Consider the following 16,940-nt stretch of genomic DNA (forward strand, 5'->3'; position numbering starts at 1 on the left):
TTTGCACAGCAGGGTAGCGTGGTGCGCAACTTGCGACCCATTAGTAGTTCAGCAGGTGAAGAACCACAGTCTAAAGGTGAGGCTCGGTAGCTCAGCAGGGCGAGATAAGGATCAGACTTGCTTTCTGTCGCTTTCTTCAGTAGCTGCTTGAGAACTTGAACACCTTTCTCTGCCTTACCATTTGACTGAGCATACAAAGGACTGGATGTGATGTGCTGAAAGTCATAATGTGCTGCAAACTGTTGCCACTCCTTACAGTTGAAGCACGGACCATTGTCGCTAATGGCAATCCTGGGAATTCCATGTCTGGCGAAGATGGATTTCACATGCATCATGACACTGCTTGCTGTGGTGCTTGAGAGCAGCGCCATCTCAGGATAGTTAGAATAGTAGTCAATCACTATTAGATAGTCTTTACCATTTAAATGAAAAAGGTCCATACCAAACTTTTGCCATGCTGCTGTTGGTATGTCAGCTACTATCATTGGTTCCTTTGCTTGTTTGTTTTGGTGTTTCTGACATGTCTCACATTTGCCTATCATGTTCTCAATGTCCTTATTTATGCCAGGCCAATAAACAGTGTCTCTTGCTCTCCTTTTGCATTTTTCAATTCCGAGGTGTCCCTCATGAATCCTTTTGAGCATGTCTTGACGTAGAGCCTGTGGAATGACTATTCTGTTCTGTTTTAGTAATAGTCCACTTGCGACACTCAATTCTGACCGTATGTGAAAATATTTTGGACAAGAATCTTTTGGCCAACCATGATGAATATTCTCTATTACTGTTTGTAATACTGTATCTTTTACTGTTTCTGTGGTGTATGTAACCTGTTCCACCTTAAGAGAACTTAAGCCTGTTCCACCTTAAGAGATGTACTACTTTCTCTGGCTGCTGTATACGTAATACCGGTGGTGACCACCGGTATATAAGCACTGTGTAGTAATATTGTATTTAGTATAGTCCTGACCTCCAACCAGTAAAGACCTGTTGAACTTTAATCCTGTAGTCTGTGTTAGTAATTACAACTAGAACACACAGACATAACAGTGGCGACGAGTCCGATTCTTACCCTGCAGCAGTTTATATCCACGGCGGCTTCGTCCACAGAACGGACGTCGAAGAGAGGCTTCCACCCTCATCACCCTGTTGGAAGACACGTCGCACGGCAGACATCGAGAAACCAGAGTGCAGAAGACATCCTGAACTCGAAGCCTCCATCAGCGGCTGTCAGCTATCTTCTTTCTACCTCGGTGGTGGGTAAGCCGGGCAGCGACGCGACCAGAAAGTCGGCCGCGTTGGCTGTACAGACGGGGAGGGAAGACGGAGGAATAAGGGCGGTGAGATCGATCACGACTGGAGATAAGGGCCGGGCCGCATTCGGGCCGAAAGGCGCAGCGCGGGGACATCGATCGCAGCTGGTGATAAGGGCCGGGCCGCATTCGGGCTAAAAAGGCGCAGCGTCTGGGGCAACTGAAGGCGCGAGAGCCGCGGTGAAGCGGAGACAGCGTCGGGGGACGGGTGAAGACCGCCAAGCGCGGGAAAACCGCCATTTTGTAGGCGGAGGACGAAGACAAGAGCGGGAAGCTGCCATCTTGGATAAAAATAAAAATAAATTAAATTGCAACGATGCCTAAACATGGGAACATTAATACCTTTGATAGCGACATCGAAGATTGAGCCATGTATGTAGAACGCATACAAAATTATTGTAAAGCAAATAAAATCCCAGATGAAGAGAAAGCACTAACATTATTAAACTTAATGGGTGCGAAGACATACGGGCAATTGAAACACCTTTTATCACCAGATGAACCGGCGGATAAGACGTTCGAGGAGATTGTTACTGTCCTGAAAAATCATCTAAACCCCACGCCGCTGATACTAGCGGAACGATTTAAATTTTACAGCAGAAGGCAGCTGAAGGATGAAAGCAATGCTGAATACTTAATGGAATTGCGTAAGCTAGCAAAGTACTGTCAGTTTGGAACGAGACTGACAGAGGCGCTACGAGATAAATTTGTGTGTGGTTTATTAAAAGAAGATACACAAAAGCGACTGCTCGAGGAGAATGAGCTGACGCTTGAGAAAGCGGTCACTATGGCAGCAGCACACGAAGCCGCAGCGAGAGGCACGGCAGTAATGCAGCTACGGTCACCGGAACTCAGTACAAATAAATTGGGTTTGAGTACTGTAAAATGTTATCGTTGTGGAAAGACAACGCACGATCAGAACCAGTGTTGGTTTAAAAACCAAGAATGCAGAACGTGTGGCAGGCTTGGCCACATAGCTAAAGTATGCCGGTCAGGAAAGAAGACCAGCAACAAAAAGTCACCGCAAGGAAAATACATAAAGGTACACAAGGTGACAAAGAACAGTTCGACCGAACAGAAGTCAGATTCAGACGCTAGCAGTAATGAACTGGGTAGCTTAAGAGTACACAACGTTGGTAAGGATGCAGATCTCCAGACAATTTGGGTCACCCTTCAGATAGCAGGAGTCCAAGTAAAGATGGAATTGGACACTGGATCGGCATTGACGGTCATGAATAAGAAAGATTACAAAAGGTTATTCCAACATATTCCCCGACGGGATACGGAGATTATATTGAAAACATACACGGGGCAAAGAGTGTACCCCATCGGAAAGATAGAGGTAAAAGTGGTCCACAAGGGCAAAGAAAGCCAAGTAATGGACTTATATGTGCTACCTGAAGGAGGTCCACCACTACTGGGACGGGAGTGGATTAGGAAAATGAATATGGACTGGCACTCCTTGAAGGCACTAACGGTAGATTCCGGGGAAACAGATGTCAAACCTAAACGATTGTCCAAAATATTGGATGATGCTAAAGAGGTGTTCCAACAGGGACTGGGAACACTGAGAGGAATTACGGCAAACATCAAGATTGATGCACATGCACACCCAAAATTTTTCAAAGCCAGACCGGTACCCTATGCAATATGACCTACTGTAGAAGCGGAACTGGAAGCGCTAGAACGTTCAGGTGTACTGTCTAAGGTAGATTGGAGTGAGTGGGCTATGCCCATTGTTCCCGTTATGAAACGTCCTTCGAGCAACAAGCCAGGAGAACCAGGGAAGGTTCGCATCTGTGGAGATTTCAAAATCACCGTTAATCCGGTGCTTCACACGGTGCAGTATCCGCTTCCGCGGATTGAGGATATTTTTGCTTCATTGTCTGGCGGGAAACACTTCACCAAGATAGACCTGGCGCAGGCGTACTTGCAGATGGAGGTTGAAGAAGAGTCACGCCAATACCTCACGATCAACACGCATCGAGGTTTGTACCGGTACAATAGGCTGGTTTTTGGAGTGGCATCAGCTCCAGCAATTTGGCAGAGGGCCATGGAGCAGGTATTACAGGGAATTCCAGGCACACAATGTTACCTGGACGATATTCTGATTACAGGTGATGGTGATGAAGAACACCTCGCAAACTTGGAACTGGTGCTCAACAGACTGAAAGAGTATGGACTTAGAGTTAATCGGCAGAAATGTGAGTTCTTCCAGAAGCGGATCTCGTACTGTGGTCATGTCATTGACCGGGAGGGGCTTCATAAGTCTCCTGACAAGATAGAGGCAGTTGTAAAGGCTCCCGCTCCGGATAATGTCTCTCAGTTGAGGTCGTTTCTAGGATTGATTAACTATTACCATAAATTTCTACCAAATCTATCCACGGTACTGCACCCGCTAAACGCTCTTTTACAGAAGGGGGTACCATGGGAATGGAGCGAAAACTGTAAGAGGGCATTTCGCAAAAGCAAAGAATTGATCACCTCAGAGGAAGTGTTGGCTCACTTCAACCCGACACTGCCTATTCGGTTGGCTTGTGATGCTTCTCCATATGGTATTGGGGCAGTACTCTCACACAAGTTGCCAAATGGCACGGAAAGGCCAGTTGCGTTTGCATCCAGATCATTGACCTCCGCTGAGCGCAACTATGCGCAGATCGATAGGGAGGCTCTCAGCCTTGTATGGGGAGTGAAGAAGTTTAATCATTACCTGCAGGGCCAAAAATTCACACTTCTGACAGACCATCAGCCGTTGGTATCCATTTTTAACCCTAAGAAGGGTGTTTCAGTGATGACAGCACAGCGTCTCCAGAGATGGTCCCTTTTCCTAGGGGCACATCAACATCAAATAGAATTCAAAGGTACGAAGCAGCATGGCAATGCTGATGGGCTGTCGCGCCTGCCACTACCTGAAGAAGAAGAAACGACGAAAGTTGACCCTGTTGAGTTATTTCATTCGACCATCATCGAGTGTTTACCAGTCATCAATGCAAGTATTGAAAGAGAAGCCAGGAACGACCCGATACTGTCCAGAGTCTACGAGGTGACAGTGAAAGGATGGCCAACACGTGGTGATCCTCTGTTACCGGCATTCTCGGCAAGGCGAGACCAGCTGTCTGTCTGCCATGGTACTTTGATGTACGGGACAAGAGTGATTATTCCTCCCAAGTTAAGGGAAAGAGTTCTAAAAGAACTGCATGAAGGTCATCTGGGGGGAGTTAAGATGAAAAGTCTTGCTAGGGCTTATGTATGGTGGCCGGGTAGTGACCAACAGATAGAGGAGTTGACGAAAAGCTGCACTGGGTGCCAAAAAGTGCAAAATGCACCTCCGATCGCACCACTACACCCATGGGAATGGCCTTCAGCCCCATGGCAACGCGTACATATTGACTTTGCTGGTCCATTCATGGACTCCATGTTCCTAATTGCGGTGGACGCACATTCCAAATGGCCAGAAGTGATCAAGATGAATACCACTACTTCAGAAAAGACAATTGCGGTGTTAAGAACAATATTCACAAGGAACGGATTGCCAGAACAGATCTGTTCGGACAACGGACCACAGTTCGTGTCGGAAGAATTCCAAAAATTCTTAAAGAAGAATGGGGTGAAACATTATACCACTGCCCCATATCATCCGGCGACAAACGGGTTGGCCGAGAGATTTGTCCAAACATTCAAAAAGGCAATAAAGGCCATGAACGATGATCAGATTCCGCTACAGCACAAGGTGGACAATTTCCTAATGGAATATCGAAACGCCGCTCATGCAGTGACTAACCAAAGTCCTGCCATGATGTTTTATAACAGGAGGTTGCGGTCCAGGTTGGACTTGTTAAAACCAAATGTGCGGAGGGAAGTGGAAAACAAACAGTTCCGGCATATTAATAACAAGACCACTCGAAGTTTCGACGTAGGACAACCAGTGTTGGCAAGGGGCTATGGAAACGAAAAATGGCAGTCCGGAACAATTCGGGCCAGACAAGGACCTCTGATGTACTCAGTAGATATTGGTAACAATGTGATAAGGCGTCATGCGGATCAACTGGTAGAATCGAGAGCAAGGGTCGAACCCATGGTTGCGACAGAGACAACTGTGGAAGACGTTAATGAACCTGAAGCATCTACCTCGGCAGGGAATGTACCTGATGATGATAACACCCAATGCATGGGAGACCAACTAGAGGAGTCACCTCAGCAACAGGAATCAGAGACCACTGAAAGGCGTTATCCAAACCGAATCAGAAGGCCTCCTGAGAGACTGAACCTTTGAACTGTTTATACCTGAAGTTATATATGTTATTATGTTATGTTAAATGGGGATATGACTGTTAAGCTAAAAAGGGAGGATTGTGGTGTATGTAACCTGTTCCACCTTAAGAGAACTTAAGCCTGTTCCACCTTAAGAGATGTACTACTTTCTCTGGCTGCTGTATACGTAATACCGGTGGTGACCACCGGTATATAAGCACTGTGTAGTAATATTGTATTTAGTATAGTCCTGACCTCCAACCAGTAAAGACCTGTTGAACTTTAATCTTGTAGTCTGTGTTAGTAATTACAACTAGAACACACAGACTTAACAGTTTCTTCTGCTATTTGCTTTGATTTTGTGTCTGACACGGGCAGCGCAGCAGTGACCATACTCACATGAACATCCACGTCTTCTTCAATAGAGCTCACATGACTCATTGTGGGTGCTCGGGATGGTGCATCTGCTAACACTATGTATTTGCCTGGTGTGTAGATCAGTTCAAAGTCATATATTTGCAGCTTCATCATGAGTCGTTGAATCCTTGGAGACATATCATTCAGGTTTTTTTTTATGATGGCAACCAGAGGGCTGTGGTCTGTCTCAATTGTGAAGGTGGGAAGTCCATATATGTAGCCATGAAACTTTTCTAGTCCAACTACCAAGCCTAGACATTCCTTTTCAATCTGGGCGTATCGAAACTCAGTATCAGTCATAGACTTGGAGGCATAGGCAACAGGCTTCCAATCTTCACCCTCTGCTTGTAGCAAGACCACACCTAGGCCATCGTTTGATGCATCTGTTGACACTTTGATTCTTTTTGTTGGGTCAAAGAAGGTGAATACAGGTGTGGTTGTCAGCACTGTTTTGAGGTTTATCCACTCTTGTTCATGTCTTTCTGTCCATGCGAACTCATTCGTTTTATGTAGCAGGTCTCGCAGACAGGCTGTCTTGGCTGACAAGTTAGGAATGAACTTTCCAATGAAGTTTATCATCCCCATGATGCGTAGCACTCCTTTTTTGTCAGTGGGTCGGGGCATTTTGAGTATGGTGTTTACTTTTTCCATATCTGGCTCTATTCCTTTACCAGATAGATTATCTCCTAGGAAAGTGACTTCCTGGACGCCAAACTGACACTTGGCTTTGTTGAGCTTCAGTCCATTCCGGCGTATGCTCTGTAGCACTTTAGTCAGTCTCTTATTGTGTTCTTTCAGTGTGGAGCCCCAGATGATGATGTCATCAACATAGACCCGAACTCCTTCCAGACCTTCAATTATGTGTTCCATCGCTCGATGAAAGATTTCAGATGCAGATATTATCCCAAAAAGCATTCTGAGGAAACAATACCTGCCAAATGGTGTGTTGAAGGTACAGTATTTGGTGCTCTCTTCATCCAGTTTTAGTTGCCAAAATCCTTGTGAGGCATCGAGCTTTGTAAAGTATCTGGCACCTGACATTTCACTGGTGATTTCTTCTCGCTTGGGAATCTGGTAGTGTTCACGTTTTATGTTTGCATTTAAGTCCTTTGGATCCATGCATATTCTTAGATCATTGTTCTTTTTCTTTACACATACCATGGAGTTAACCCAGTCTGCTGGCTCTTCAACTTTCCTGATGACTCCTAGTGTGGTCATTCTGTCCAGTTCATTCATGAGCCGGTCACGCAGGGGTGCTGGAACTCTTCGTGGAGCATGTACCACTGGCTGAGCATCCTGCTTTAGCTGGATCTTGTAAGTGAATGGTAGAACTCCAAATCCTTTGAAGACATCCTGGAAATTATTCACTACAGAATCCACCGAGTCATCTGGTCTGCTTATGGCACAGTTTATATGGTAGACTCTCTTGACCAGTTCTAAGTCCTCACAAGCTTTGTCACCCAGTAGTGAATCAAGCCTTTCAGCCACAACAGAAAACATGAGATGATGCACTTTGTCTTTGACTGTCACTTTAATCTGCATACACCTAAGCTATCTATTTTCTGTCCATTATAGTCCTTCAGTAGTACTGACTTTTTCTGTATTTTGGGCTTTTCTTTCATATTTTTAATGTCACTCATACTGATTAAGTTTGCTTTTGCCCCAGTGTCTAGTTTCAAGGTAACTAATGCTCCATTTACCTGCAGTGGGATCATCCATTTGTCCTCTTTTACTGCATTAACTTTATGTTCAGCATTGTCCATTTCTGAGGGCTGCACATTTTCTGTATCCTTTTTGATATTGTCACATGACACCATTCGTACAAAAAATGTCTCACTTAAATCAGTGTCCTCAATTACATTAACTCGTTGCCCTTTCTTAGTTTGTACTTTTGAAAAGCATTGTTTGGCAAAGTGATTCTTTCCATTACACTTTGTGTACATTTTTCCAAACGCAGGGCATTGTCTTAACTGGTGTTTGTAACCATAGCGTTTACAATTAAAAATTTCATCCTCCAATTGCTTTTCATTTCTGTTCTGCCCATGTTTCTTCCCCTTATAGGACACAGCACCGACAGCAGCATTATCACTCATTACAATCGCATCATTATTGATTTCACTGAAAGTCTTCGCGTGCTTTCGAGCTAGCTCGCTGGCTTGGCATATTTTCACCGCATTTTCCAAATTTAGTTCGGTTTCTCTCAACAGACGTTCCCTGACTTTTTTATCATGAATACCAAACACAATCTGGTCACAAATCATGGATGCTTTGAGCTCAGAGAAATTACATGTCTGTGCTTTCAGTTTCAGATCAGTTATAAAGCTATCAAAAGTCTCATTTTGCTGCTGTGTCCGAGAACAGAAGATGTATCTTTCATAGGTCTCATTCTTTTTGGGAGAGCAATGTGCATCAAATTTTTTTAGCACATCTTCTAATTTTACTATGTTCTCCTCTGGATTAAATACAAATGTATTAAATACCTCTATCGCCTGTAGGCCTGCAACCGTAAGCAGCAATGCTATCTTCCTTGCGTCTGGCTTCGTACCGAATCTGATGGCTGCAATGTAGAGTTCGAATTGCTGTTTAAAAGTCTGCCAATTGTAGTCGATTTTTTCTGTGAGTTTCAAACGCTCTGGTGGCTTCAAATTCTCCATGTCGCTTTTCACAATTTTCAGCAGATCTTCACCATCCTGGTACCATCTTATGTTCATTAATAAATAGACATTCTTATTATGAACACAGCTAGCTTTTGCTAGACACTTTTATTGAGCACATGTGGACTAGGTACTGTATCTGTAGAGGCTTCCATCTTGACTGTTGCCTTGTGGGTAGCCTAGTGCCTCATGGGTAATGTAGTCTTTATATCATACAGCTGGGTAGTGTAGTCTTATACATACAGCTATATACAGCTCTACAGCTCCACCTAGTGTCCACTATAGAATGACATGTTATTGATCATTACAATGTGCTTATCTAGTTTCCCCTTGAATACATCTATGCTGTTCGCCTCAACCACTCCCTGTGGTAGCGAGTTCTGGGTAAAGAGGTTTCTCCTGAATTCCCTATTTATTGGTGACTGTCTTATATTTATAGCTAATGTTCCCTCTAATTTTCTTTTTCCTGCGCGGGGCCATTAAATTCGCTGCATGGCTGCGTATGCGCGGTATCCCTTCCAGCGGCAGCACTGGTGAGCGGTCTGTGCGGGACCTCGTGATTGGTGCGTGGCCGCGCACCTTCGGGGGAACGTTGTTTATGGCCCCTAGTTCTGGTCTCCTCCACAAGTGGAAACATCTTCTCTGCATCTACCCTATCAAACCCTTTCATAATCTTAAAGAGCTCTATCAGGTCGCCTCTCGGCCTTCTCTTTTCTAGAGAAAAGAGCCCCAGCCTGTTTAGTCTTTCCTGATAGTTATCACCTCTTACAATGTCAGCTGTGGCTCAGTGGGTAGCACACTTGCTCTTTGAGTCTGACTGGTTGTGGGTTTAAGTCTCACTCCATGGAACCTGAAAACATAAATCTAGGCCGACACTCCAGGGCAGTGCTGAGGGAGTGTTGCACTGTTGGAGGTGCCTTCTTTCAGATAAGATGTTAAACCGAGGCCCTGTCTGCCCTCTCAGGTGGATGTAAAAGATCCTATAGCACTATTTTGAGGAAGAGCAGGGGGAGTTATCCCCGGTGTCCTGGGCCAATATTTATCCCTCAACCAACATAATAAAAACAGATTTACTGGTCATTATCACATTGCTGTTTGTGGGAGTTTGGCTGCTGCGATTACAACATTGACTACACCCCAAAAGTACTTCATTGGCTGTAAAGTGCTTTGAGACGTCCGGTGGTCGTGAAAGGCGCTATATAAATGCAAGACTTTATTTCTTTTCTTAGTTCTGGTATCATCCTTTTTTGCACCTTTTCCAGGGCCTCTATATCCCTTTTGATAATATTCCTTTAGTATTAAATAATCCTTTAGAAAGAGAATTCCACCGTAAAGAGTCATGATAGCTGAAGACTCTGCCACTGACGGTGGGATAAAGCGGGGAGGATGCACAGTAGGCCAGAGTCACATGAGCGAAGAACTGGAACAAAGAACGAGAGGAGGTTAGAGGGATAGCGTGAGGCAAGGCCATGGAGGGATTTGTAAATGATAATGAGAATTTTAAAAATCAGTGCACTGGGAGACGGGGTGTCAGTTGAGGTCAGCACGATGTGGTGAGTGATAGAAAGCAGGACGGTACAGAAATTAATGTGGATGCAGAGTTTGCAAGAGTTGAAGTTTACGTAGGGTGGAGAACATTGAAAAAGTTACTTGGTTTCCAACAATCTAGCTAAATCAATTAATACTAAATGGAAAACATCCAGTTTAAAACTCAACCTTGTAGATCAAATGTTAAAAATTAATAAGCGGCAGCCACTATGGAACATAGCTTCCATGCTTCAAGGAGCACTTACTAAGCACCTTCAGTGATTCACTCAAGATTATGGGAAAGTGTACCATTGTCATGTGGTACGTTCATTCCCGGAATACCACACAGAGATATTACAATGACTCCAAAATAAAGTGATAGAGGACTGAAAGGACGGTGGAAGCAAACTCAATAGTGACTTTCAAAAGGGAATTGGATATATACTTGAAAAGGAAACATTTGCAGATTGCCCTGGAGTCTCCAGGAATTGAAGATTAATCCCCAGGACACTCGTGCGAGAAAAATCCAGGAGAAAAACCAACTGGACATCAAAATAAATCGTGTTTTTTTCTCATTTCTTTGAACATTTTCAGTTATTAATTATTAAAATATTGGAGCTGGGGGTAAAAAAAGGCTGTTTGACTAACAGTCAAGATGAACCCAATCGGTTAGCAAAGAGTCTGTTCCCTTTCCAATTGGCCGTGGGAAGGCCGTGCACTCAGAGGACGGACCAATGCCGGGAGCGTGGGGGCAGGGCGCTTCAATCTGGTAGGTCATGTGTTCAATCTGGTAGGTCATGTGATGAAAGCTCCAGGAATACACCCGGGCTGAGTTGGCAACCCTGCACATCTTCGACAGAACCTCCCAAACCCGCAACCTCTACCACCTAGAAGGACAAGGGCAGCAGGCACATGGGAACACCACCACCTCCAAGTTCCCCTTCAAGTTGCACACCGTCCTGGCTTGGAAATATATCGGCTGTTCCTTCATCGTCACTGGGTCAAAATCCTGGAACTGCCTCCCTAACAGCACTGTGGGAGCACCTTCACCACACGGACTGCAGCGGCTCAAGAAGGCGGCTCACCACCACCTTCTCCAGGGCAACTAAGGATGGGCAATAAATGCTGGCCTTGCCAGCGCGTCCACATCCCAGGAACGAATAAAAAAAACACACGATGGGCCGAATGGCCTCCTTCTGTGCCGTAAATTTCTATGATTAAAAAATTGACAAGCTTCAAGCAAAACAAAGTACCAAAATTATTTCCCCACAATTCTTTGCAACAGGCACTCAATTAAAGTAGTTACTGATGTCAACCAACGCCTTTTGAAAAGGGTTGGATAAATATCTGGTTAGCAATGGGATTAAATGGTATAAAGAAAGTACAAACAGAGATGATTGAATGCTGTGTGGAATGTTATGGTTCCTGAGCTGGGTCAAAATCCTGGAACTCCCTCCCTACCAGCACCGTGGGAGCACCTTCACCACACGGACTGCAGCACTGCAATTATATAGGGCCCTGGTGAGACCACACCTGGAGTATTGTGTACAGTTTTGGTCTCCTTACCTAAGGAAAGATATACTTGCCATAGATGGAGTGCAACGAAGGTTCACCAGACTGGTTCCTGGGATGGGGGGATTGTCCTATGAGGAGAGATTGAATTCTCTAGAGTTTAGGAGAATGAGAGGTGATGTCATTGAAACATACAAAATTCTGACAGGGCTTGACAGGGTAGATGCAGGGAGGATGTTTCCCTTGGCTGGGGAGTCTACAACCAGGGTGTCACAGTCTCAGAATAAGGGGTCGGCCATTTACGACTGAGATGAGGAGAAACTTCTTCACTCAGAGGATTGTGAATCTTTGGGATTCTCTACCCCAAAGGGCTGTGGAGGCTCAGTCGTTGAGTATATTCAAGACAGAGGTCGATAGATTTTTGAATATTAAGGGAATCAAGGGATATGGGGATAGTGCAGGAAAGTGGAGATGAGGTAGAAGATCAGCCATGATCTTATTGAATGGTGGAGCAGGCTCGAAGGGCCAAATGGCCTACTCCTGCTTCTATTTCTCATGTTCTTATGTTCTGAAGGGCAATTATGAATGGGCGATAAATGCTGGCCTTGCCAGCGACGCCCACATCCCGTGAAGGAATTTTTAAAAAGTGCTCCCGGCCTCAATCGGGACCACATACGGTCACAACAATTGGCGAGGAAGTGCTTAGCAAAGGGGGGACAGAAAACAAGTGAATAACGCCCAAAACAATTCAAAGACAGAGAATGTTACTGTACCTGTATATTTAGTGAAATACTGATAAGGATATTTCCAGTTATCGCTAAGATTGTGCCCAAAAGGTTAGTCTGGAGAGAAAAAAAAGAGACATCACAGTAAAGCAGAGTGCGATTCAACAACAGTACTTACAACTAAGTATTAAACAAACAATACTTGCCCAATCTCAGCTCACCCAGACCCTGATTTTGAACAAGACAGGCTGGTTTCTTGCAAAGGCTCACTGGAAATTTCTAAAATTTAAATCATCCAACAAATGTTTGTTCTTAAAACACGCGTCTGCATTTTTTGTGTGCTAAATAAATGAGCGTTTAGACACACAGGCTACAGAGTGAAGAAAGGTTCTCGCTCACAATTTCCCTTATTACAAGTTCCAGTATTCAACCCTCGCCATCTAGGATGGGCAGGGAGGTGGGTGGGTGGGGGAGGGCACTGATTGTGGGGGAGGGGGAAGCAACGTTCCCGCTAAGCCGCGCGGCCGCACAGCAGTCTGGATGTCCCGCGCAGGCCGCTCACCGGCTTTTCGACGGAAATAACTGCGTGCGTGCGAAAAATTGAACTGGCCGCTCCCGCCCCTTAAAGGGCCCGCCCACCAATAAAGAAATCACAGGGACCATTGGAGGGTGGGGAGGGAAAATCACACAGAATCAACCGAGGCTAATGCAAGGCAAAGACTGGGAGGAGGTGCTTTTCCCCAACCTATGTTTAGCTCAATAGCAACGTTTTTTTAAAACATGCATTACATTACACAAAGGTCCCTGTGGTGACATAGTCTGAGATCCCGAATCGTAACAGTCCCTCTGGAGATGTACAATGAATGGTCCATTCTATGTATATCTACATGCACAGGGCTGAAGCTATGCAATTGGTGGAGCCACAATGAGATGCGTTGTGACAACGGGGCCGGCCACAGTTCTGGCCACAAACTTTATAATATTTGAACCTTCCACTGAGGCTCTGGCTTCAGGTCATGTGTTAAATATTTATCACAACCTCTTTCTGTCATTAAACTCTGGTGATGTCTCACCCCAGTGACACCGAAGCAATCAGCGACTCGCTGCACGAACACTCATTGTTCCACGCACCGTTTTACAACAATATGCTCTATTGTACAGACACTAACAGCACTCCAGTGCTGTGAGATCAGCTGCTCTGAACTGGCACAGGCGATAGCATCGTCCGATAAATTCCATCTCATCCAATCTGCTGCCAGTTACTTTTTACTATTTTGTCGTTTTTCCTTTAACAGATCTTGGCGCAGTGTTATTGATGCGCCTCAATAACTTCAAGGCTCAAAGTTAACTGGATAAAACAAGGCTTTTATTAGCAAAGAAAGATGCCTGTGTCTTCACCTAGCTTCACCTAGCATTCTGCTGTTCTGCTGCAAGACAAGCCTGGGCTTGTCTTAAGTAGGGCCAGGTATGGGCGGAGCCGACACACCCAATGGGGAGAAAGGGGGCGGTGCACTATATACAATACAAGGTAAAACACCGGAGCAGGCAATACAATATATGTAGTTAAATACAGAGTCTGATGAATGACATATTTCATCACATTCACCTCTTCTACAGATTTAGTCTGTCCGGGGGTGTGATAGTCCTCTGTGTGCCAAGGACACCGGGGATAACTCCCCTGCTCTTCGAAATAGTAGCCCTGGGATCTTTTTCGTCCACCTGAGAGGGCAGACGTTTAACATCTCATCCGAAAGACGGCACCTCCGACAGTGCAGCGCTCCCTCAGTACTGCACTGGAGTACGTCGGTCCCGTCCGTGCCGGATAAAAAAAAGTTTCCTGTAGTCCCACTCCCCCTGCTCTTTCCCCATAGCCCTGCAAGTTTTCCCTCCTCAAGTATTTATCAAATTCCCTTTTGGAAGTTACGATTGAATCTGCTTCCACCGCCCTTTCAGGCCACATTCCACCCTACGTAAACTTGAGGTCATCCAAAACTCGGCTACCCGTGTCCTAATTCGCACCAAGTCCCGTTCGCCCATCACCCCTGTGCTCGCTGACCTACATTGGCTCCCGGTTAAGCAATGCCTTGATTTCAAAATTCTCATCCTTGTTTTCAAATCCCTCCATGGCCTCGCACCTTCCTATCTCTGTAATCTCCTTTAGCCCCACAAACCCCCGAGATATCTGCACTCCTCTAATTCTGCCCTCTTGAGGATCCCTGATTATAATCGTTCAACCTTTGGTGGTCGTGCCTTCAGCTGCCTAGGCCCAAAGCTCTGGAATTCCCTCCCTAAACCTGTCCGACTCTCTACCTCTCTTTCCTCCTTTAAGACGCTCCTTAAAACCTACCTCTTTGACCAAGCTTTTGGTCACCTGCCCTAATTTATCCTTATGTGGATCGGTGTCAAATATTTTGTCTTATGCAGCGCTCCTGTGAAGCGCCTAGGGACGTTTTACTACGTTAAAGGCGCTATCTAAATACAAGTTGTTGCTGTTGCCGAACAGTGTACGTTCCTTAAGTCACCATGTAATTGCAGAGTTAAGCAACTACTAATGGAACAAGCACACAGCAGGAATCCCCTTGTACATACAGAGTGTAGGAGAGGAGAGCACAGACCTCGATTACACGCAGGGATAATCCATCAGAGATACTTCACACCTCATCAGCAAGTGTCAGCTGACAAGCGAACCACCAGCCTGGGAATAAGTGAGGAGAATACGAGGTAGGATGAGCAAGGAAACGTGAGGAGCAGGGAGACATGGATGGATAAATCTCCGTCCTTCTAGTGTCTGTATAATCGGTCATAGATTTTAGCAAAGGCATCGCAGGATGTGTCCCTTCCTCTCTGTGAAAAAGTATTCATCATTTGTAATGATTGTGTACTAATTCATTACAATTCTGATGTAAAATTGTGACTTAACACAGATTTAAGGTGATTGGCAAAAGAACTAGAGGCAACATGAGGAAATTATTTTTTACGCAGCGAGTTGTTGTGATCTGGAATGCGCTGCCGGAAAGGGCGGTGGAAGCAGATTCAATAGTAACTTTCAAAAGGGAATTCGATAAATAATTGAAGGGAAAAAATTTGCAGGGCTCTGGGAAAAGAGCGGGGGAGTAGAATCAATATTCTCGCAAAGCTGTCTGGAGGTTGCGTGCAGGCCACTCACCAGCTTTTACGTGGAAGTCTGAGGGATGTAGACTTGAACGGATATGGTGGACAACTGGTTTAGTCATTCACCGCCAGATCTGGCTGGACCACATAAAGCACTATCAGGTCCTGCTCTCATCTGTCAAAATTGCTCACTACTCCAGAATCATTCTGGAATGCAAAGATAAACCCCGGCTTCTATTCATCGCTGCTAAACGTCTTCTTAAACCCCTCTCCCCTGTCTCCTCCACCCTCACCTCCAACAACAAGTGTGAGGAGCTCATGGATTCCTTTGTCTCTAAGATTGAGGCCATCCGTTCAACTCTGCCACTTCCTTTCCTTCCCCTATCCCACTGGGCCAAACTTCCTCTAAGGTTCCCCCCTGCCCTAGCCCTGAAGTCACATCTTTCTCCAGTTTCTCTCCGATCTCCCCTCATGACCTCTCCGCGCTCATCTTGTCCATGAGACCTACTTCCTGCTCCCTCGACCCAATTCCCACCAAACTGCTGACCAACTAACTTCCTTTTCTGGCTCCCATGTTAGCTGACATTGTTAACGGTTCTTTCTCCTCAGGTACTGTCCCCCTCTCCCTCAAATCAGCCGCCATCACCCCTCTCCTCAAAAAACCAACCCTTGACCCCTCCATCCTTGCAAACTACCGCCCCATCTCCAACCTCCCTTTACTCTCCAAAGTCCTTGAACGTGCCCATCTTTCTCGCAATTCCATGTTTGAATCCCTCCAATCAGGTTTCCGCACTTGCCACAGTATCGAAACAGCTCTCATCAAAGTCACAAATGGCATCCTTTGTGACTGTGACAAAGGTAAACTATCCCTCCTCGTCCTTCTTGACTTGCCTGCAGCCTTTGACACGGTTGACCACTCCATCCTTCTCCAACGCCTCTCCACCGTCGTCCAGCTGGGTGGAACTGCACTCGCCTGGTCCCATTCTTATCTATCTAATCGTAGCCAGAAAATCACCTGCAACGGCTTCTCTTCCCGCTCCCACATCGTTACCTCTGGTGTCCCCCAAGGATCTATCCTTGACCCCCTCCTATTTCTCATCTACATGTTGCCCCTTGGTGACATCATCCGAAAACACAGCGTCAGTTTCCACATGTACGCTGATGACACCCAGCTTTACCTTACTACCACTTCTCTCAACCCCTCCACTGTGTCTAACTTGTCAGACTGCTTGTCCAGTTCTGGATGAGCAAAAATTCTCTCCAATTAAATATTGGGAAGACCGAAGCCATTGTTTTTAGTCCCCGCCACAAACTCCGTTCCCTAGCCACTGACTCCATCCCTCTCCCTAACATCTGTCTGAGGCTGAGCCATACTGTTCGCAACCTTGGTGTCATATTTGAAATGAGCTTCTGACCACATATCTGCAGCATAA

At 45.5% G+C, this 16,940-nt stretch overlaps 1 protein-coding gene across 1 annotated transcript in view; it reads right to left on the minus strand.

Moving 5' to 3' along the window:
- Positions 1 to 16,940, minus strand: part of nipal2 (NIPA like domain containing 2) — a 194,049-nt gene that overhangs the window by 138,194 nt on the left and 38,915 nt on the right. The window contains exon 2 of the mRNA XM_085992280.1: positions 12,445 to 12,513. Coding sequence (XP_085848406.1) covers positions 12,445 to 12,513 — 69 coding nt within the window. The remainder of the gene's footprint in view (positions 1 to 12,444; positions 12,514 to 16,940) is intronic.

This window comes from Somniosus microcephalus, chromosome 7 (assembly GCF_052327205.1).
Source record: "Somniosus microcephalus isolate GS21.2 chromosome 7, FLI_Smic_1.0, whole genome shotgun sequence".
In the NCBI taxonomy this organism is placed as follows: Eukaryota; Metazoa; Chordata; class Chondrichthyes; order Squaliformes; family Somniosidae; genus Somniosus; species Somniosus microcephalus.